The sequence below is a fragment of the Arachis duranensis genome, chromosome 1, assembly GCF_000817695.3.
Source record: "Arachis duranensis cultivar V14167 chromosome 1, aradu.V14167.gnm2.J7QH, whole genome shotgun sequence".
In the NCBI taxonomy this organism is placed as follows: domain Eukaryota; kingdom Viridiplantae; phylum Streptophyta; class Magnoliopsida; order Fabales; family Fabaceae; genus Arachis; species Arachis duranensis.
The window spans coordinates 28,524,785-28,530,421 of record NC_029772.3 but is presented as its reverse complement, the minus strand read 5'-3'; the positions used below and the strand labels follow the sequence as shown (position 1 = coordinate 28,530,421).

Below are 5,637 nucleotides of genomic sequence, written 5' to 3'. Positions count from 1 at the left end.
AATAAGTGAATTATATAATAAATATGTATATGATGTATCCTACTTGCATTAGGGTATATTTATGTATCATTCTTTCAATGTCCGTATATGCAAATTGTTTGGATAAAAAAATGTAAAAACCAATTTAAAAATGCCAATAACCTATAACAATATTATATATATTTTCAAATTAACAGTATAAAATATACACTTCACAAACGAGGTGATGCCACATCGGTAGTGAAGCTTAGATCGTTGGGAAAGTGAGGAAACGATGGTAGAAGGTATAACCTACCATCAACAAACGAGGTGGCAGCATTGATTGTGGGTGACTTTGATCTCGAAGAAACAGATAGAGATATTGTTGTCGAGACTCGAAGTGGAAGACTTCAGAGAATAAATCAGCTTAATCCTTCCTACTTAGATTGCAGTATCCTTTGTTGTTTTCTTATGGGAAGAACAGTTTCAAGGAGCATATACCTCTTATCAAAAGACGTACTAACTCGACCAAGGGCCACGAAGATGTAACGATGAAGGACTTTTTTGCATTTAGGATACAGGAAAGGTTAGCTGATGGTTCTCCATTACTGTATTCAAAAAGATTATTCCAATAATTTTTGGTGGATGGATATTCTGTGGTTGAGTCTGCTAGACTAACATACATTTGATTAGACAAGGATAAATTTAGGTGTGAGATGTACAATGGAATAAGTGAAGTTGTATTGATGGGTGAAACAACACCTTCATCAAGGGGTAAACGTATCATACTTTCGTCATGTTTCACTGGAGGGCCATGATATATCATACTAAACTATCAAGATACTATGACAATTTGTAGGGTTGTTGGATACCCAGAGCTTTTCTTAACCTTTACTTGCAATCCTAAGTGGCCTGAGTTTAATTTTCTAAAGAATAGGGATCTAAATGCTGAAGACCGTCCTGATATGGTATGTCAAACCTTTAAGGTCAAATTGGATCGTCTAATCCAAGACATCAGAGAGAACAATATATTTAGAAGGGTCGTTGCAGGTAAAATTATTTGTAATCTGAAATATATTTTGATGTTTACTTAAGGATTGTATTGTCTTATTTCCCCCGGTACAATATGATATGGTTTTTAATTTTAATTATTTATGGTCAACTCAACTACTCACCTTGAGAACATTGTATAAGAATTATATTACGCACAAAATTTGGACCGGGGACCGATGAATAATCTAAAAACCACATGCTCCTTCATTTTATCAAATTACTTCATACTTTCAAGGTTATTCTGTGAACTAAATTTGTTTAATTGTTTCAGTTGTCTATACTATCGAATACCAGAAGCATGGTCTACCCCAAGCATACATCTTGGTCTTCTTACATAGAGATGACAAGTATCCAGCTGCAGATGATATTGATCAAATCATAAGTGCTGAAATAACAGATAAGGATAGAGATCCACTATACTATGAAGTTGTAGAAAAAAACATGATGTACGGTTCATGTAGGAGCATCAAGAAAGACTCACCGTGCATGGAGAATGGAAAGTGCATTAGACACTTTCCTAAAAAATTTGTCAACAACACTACTATTGACGATGATGGATATCCTATTTACAGGCGAAGAGATGATGGAAAGACAATTAGCAAATGTGGGGTTGAACTTGACAATCGTTATGTTGTCCCACACAATAAAAAGCTTCTTTTGAGATATGGGGCACACATTAACGTTGAATGGTGCAACCAATCAAGATCAATCAAATACTTATTCAAGTATGTTAATAAAGGAAACGATCGAGCAACTGCTTCGTTTTACAACAGTAGCACAACCGATGTAGAGAATGATGAGTGTGATGAAGTTAGCATGTATTATGACTGTAGATATATATCTCTATGTGAAGCACCTTGGAGAATATTTGGGTACAGAATCCACTTTAGAGACCCTTCTATGGTACGTTTGGGGTTCCACTTGCCAGGTGAGCAACCTGTTATTTTTCAAGATCATGAAAATCTAAAAGATGTTGTTAAGAAGGCTTCTGTGAAGGAATCTATGTTTCTTGGATGGTTCAAGACAAACAAGAAGTACAGTGAGGCTCAGAGTTTGACATAATCAGAATTCCCATCCATTTTGTGTGGAAGCCACTGCCAAGGAAATGGTTCCCACGCAAGTCTCATTCAGTTATTGGACGGATATTCTTTGTGCCTCTAGGATCAGGAAAAATATACTATGTTCAATTACTCCTAAATTTTGTGAGAAGCCCAACCAGCTCTGAGGATATTAGAACTATTGACGGTATTCTATACCCTACATTTAGAGATGCATGTTATTTACAAGGTATTCTAGATGATGACAAGGAATATATCGATGCTGTTGAGGAAGCAAGTATCTGGGGGTCGGGTCAATATCTCAGGAAACTGTTTGCAACACTGTTGTTTTCAAACACCATAACTAGACTGGAACATGTGGGAAAACACATGAAAATTACTTTTGGATAATATCTTACATAAACAAAGGAGGTTACTTGACAATCAAGGTAATTACTGACTACCACAAACTTTATTAGTTTATTGGTTTGTTTTCTTTGATATTATGAAAAAATTTAGTATTTTTAGTATAATGGTTTAATATAACTTTTCGCATCTAATGAGATTTGTAATTAACACCATATAAAGGATTAGTATAATGACTCAATCTAGGTGATGTTCTAAACTAAATTTCGTAAGATTCAAATATAGGTTTATTATTTAGGGTGAAATTTTGTTTATGACCATATCTGTACTAAAATGAATAGAAAGTGACATTATTCCCATTAACAGGTGTCTCCTTTAAAAGCATGTCAAATTCATTATAGCATTCAAACATGTCATGTAGTTTTATAAATAAACATGGGTTTTTTTTTCATACCTTTTGTTAGTATAACTGTAGAATTATATGATGTCACTTTCTTTTCAATAACCATCATTGATTGCATCACTTTAGTAAGAAAATTGTATCATTTCCAATGTTGTGATCAGATTTGCTGTATAAAATAGATTTAGCAAAATATCAGCTATAGAACACAGATTATAGGCACATGATACACTGAATTGAGGTAATAGCATGTTGGTCAAATACAATCTAATTAGCATGGAGTAAACCAATTTTCATTCTACGACTCTTTATTATGTGTCCAAGTTTGCAATTGATATATATTTTCAAAAGGTTATATTGATATATAAGTGTGGATGAGAACACTACTATCCAATTAGAATCACATGGAAAAAAACTATTATTATATACATCTATATAAAATAGTCGTTGATTGGTTACACTGATATATGAAGTATTGCTTTGGAACTAGAGTGGGATGGTTCACTAATATAATAGTATGAATATAAATATAATTAGCCTCATAATTTCAAATGATTCATAACTAATACATATATTCACAGCAATTCCATATATTTGAATTAGACTTATATATAAGGTATGATTTTTAGTATAAGATTGTTATATGTTTAATTTTTTATATCTCAGATATGTAGATTTTAAACCCACATTAAGCCAATTAGAATTATCATGGGAGCACAGGTATTCAAATCTTTAGTTTTTACATGGCCATATATGTAATAAGTAATTTTACATTCTTATCAATTGCCTTTTCATATTTGTTATTTATCAAAAATTAAAATTTGAATATTGTAGTTGTGCTCTAACATTTATATGTGTGACTAATGAAATTTTGTTTTAATACCTCAGATTTACATATGACAGAGACAGAAATAAGAGACTTGACTCTTATTGAAATTGAGAACTTATTAAAGGGATACAATAAGAGCCTAAGAGACATCCCTTCTATGCCATTCCCTAACATTGACATGTGTTATCAACAATTGATGTCCAATAGTGTCAATAGGCTTATTTGTGACGAGTTTCGTTATGATAGGCGACAATTGGTAGTAGAGCATGCAGATTTGTTACAAAAGCTAACAGATGAGCAGAAGCGAGTGTATAAACAAATATTAGCAGCTGCCAATAGTGGTGATGGTGGTGTGTTTTTACTATATGGATATGGCGGTACAGGAAAGACATTTGTTTGGAAAATATTAGCTGCTACAATTAGATCTAAAGATCGAATTGTCTTGATGGTTGCATCTCTCTTGCTCCCTGGTGGAAGGACAGCATACTCGCGTTTTGCAATCTCTATTAACTTTGAATATTTTTCAACATGTAGCATTAATCAGAACAGCCCTTTGGTAGAGTTGATAATTCGATGTAAGCTTATTATATGGGATGAAGCTCCAATGGTCAACAGATTTTGCATCGAAACACTTAATAGAACAATGAGAGATATCTTAAGATTCAAAAATGCTAATAGTCTTCAACAACCTTTTGGAGGCAAGACTGTTGTATTTGGCGAGGATTTTCCACAATACTACCTGTCATACCCAAGAACAGCAAGCAAGATATTGTCAATGCAACAATCAATTCTTCATATATTTGGGATAGTTGCAAGTTGTTGTCACTAACACAGAACATGCAGCTGCGGGTGGACACTTTTGATGAAAGGAATAATGAGGTAAAACAATTTATTGATCGGATTTTGTCAATTGGAGATGGTCAGTGTGGTGATCTTATTGATGGGATAGACAAGATAAGAATTCCTGATGATATTCTCATTGATTAATGGGATGACCTTATAGTATCCATCTGCAAGGCAACATACCCGGAAATATTTCTAGGGGTAAATTGTGTATCACATTTGAAGGAAAGAGCTATACTTGCACCAACTCTACATATGGTTGATGAAATCATTAGCTTCATGATGAGTTTGAACAGTGAAGATTCTAAAACTTATTATAGTTCAGACACCGCATGTCAATTAGAAGCGCACAATGACTTATTAGCATCAGTTCATATACCCGAGTTTCTAAATAGCATTAGATGTTCAGGTGTTTCCAACCATGAATTAACATAGACCACTTAGCTGGACTATGTAATGGCACACAGTTGGTAGTTTCTAAACTTGGAAGACACATTGTTGAAGCAAGAAGCTTTTTAGGCAGTGGGAATGGTGATAAGGTATTCATACCACGGATGACCCTCACTCCATTCGATCATAGAATACCATTCAGATTTCAACGCAGACAGTTTCCAATAATGGTATCTTATGCAATGTCAGTCAACAAGAGCCAAAGTCAATTATTGTCAAATGTAGGGTTGATTCTAAAAAAATCTGTGTTTACGCATGGCCAACTTTATGTTGCACTTTCAAGGGTCATTCATAGGAGAGGTCTCAAGATTCTGATTTGTCATGATGAACATGAGGAGGAAAACAGACAATGTGGTATACAAGGAGGTGTTTAGGAATTTAAGCTAAAGTTATTTCACATAAGACACAGAGGTAAGACTAACCCAGTATACATGTATATTTACAACTTTTTCATGTTTTAATGCCATTTTTTATGTTTCGTGGTTAATACAAACTATAGTGAAATTTTTTGTTTATTTTGTAAATTACTTTTACGCAACAACTTATTGCTTAGAAGATTGAAAATTTTAACCCTAACTCTCATAAATTAACTCTAGCTTTTTAAGATTATAAATGCTTCATTTAAACACTCATTGAAGTCAATTTATTTTTTCAGACAGACAGTTGTACAACTTTATTTCAAAATAGAAATTCAGTCTGAA

General features: G+C 33.4%; 1 protein-coding gene across 1 annotated transcript; it reads left to right on the top strand.

The window, feature by feature from the left end:
* The first annotated feature begins 509 nt into the window (after nt 1–509).
* LOC107483564 (uncharacterized) lies at nt 510–4,630 on the top strand. The gene is made up of 6 exons (XM_016104184.1): nt 510–568; nt 818–1,008; nt 1,283–2,062; nt 2,173–2,346; nt 3,703–4,384; nt 4,453–4,630. The coding sequence occupies exons 1-6, from the start codon at nt 510–512 to the stop codon at nt 4,628–4,630; spliced, it is 2,064 nt and encodes a 687-aa protein (XP_015959670.1).
* The last annotated feature ends 1,007 nt before the right edge of the window (nt 4,631–5,637 follow it).

Bases quoted from the DNA above. Each gene is read 5' to 3' on its own strand.
- LOC107483564 (XM_016104184.1), top strand. From the start codon at position 510: ATGAAGGACTTTTTTGCATTTAGGATACAGGAAAGGTTAGCTGATGGT. The intron at 1,009-1,282 runs GTAAAATTATTT...TAATTGTTTCAG, and splicing joins ATTTAGAAGGGTCGTTGCAG to TTGTCTATACTATCGAATAC. The intron at 4,385-4,452 runs GTCATACCCAAG...TATTTGGGATAG, and splicing joins GATTTTCCACAATACTACCT to TTGCAAGTTGTTGTCACTAA.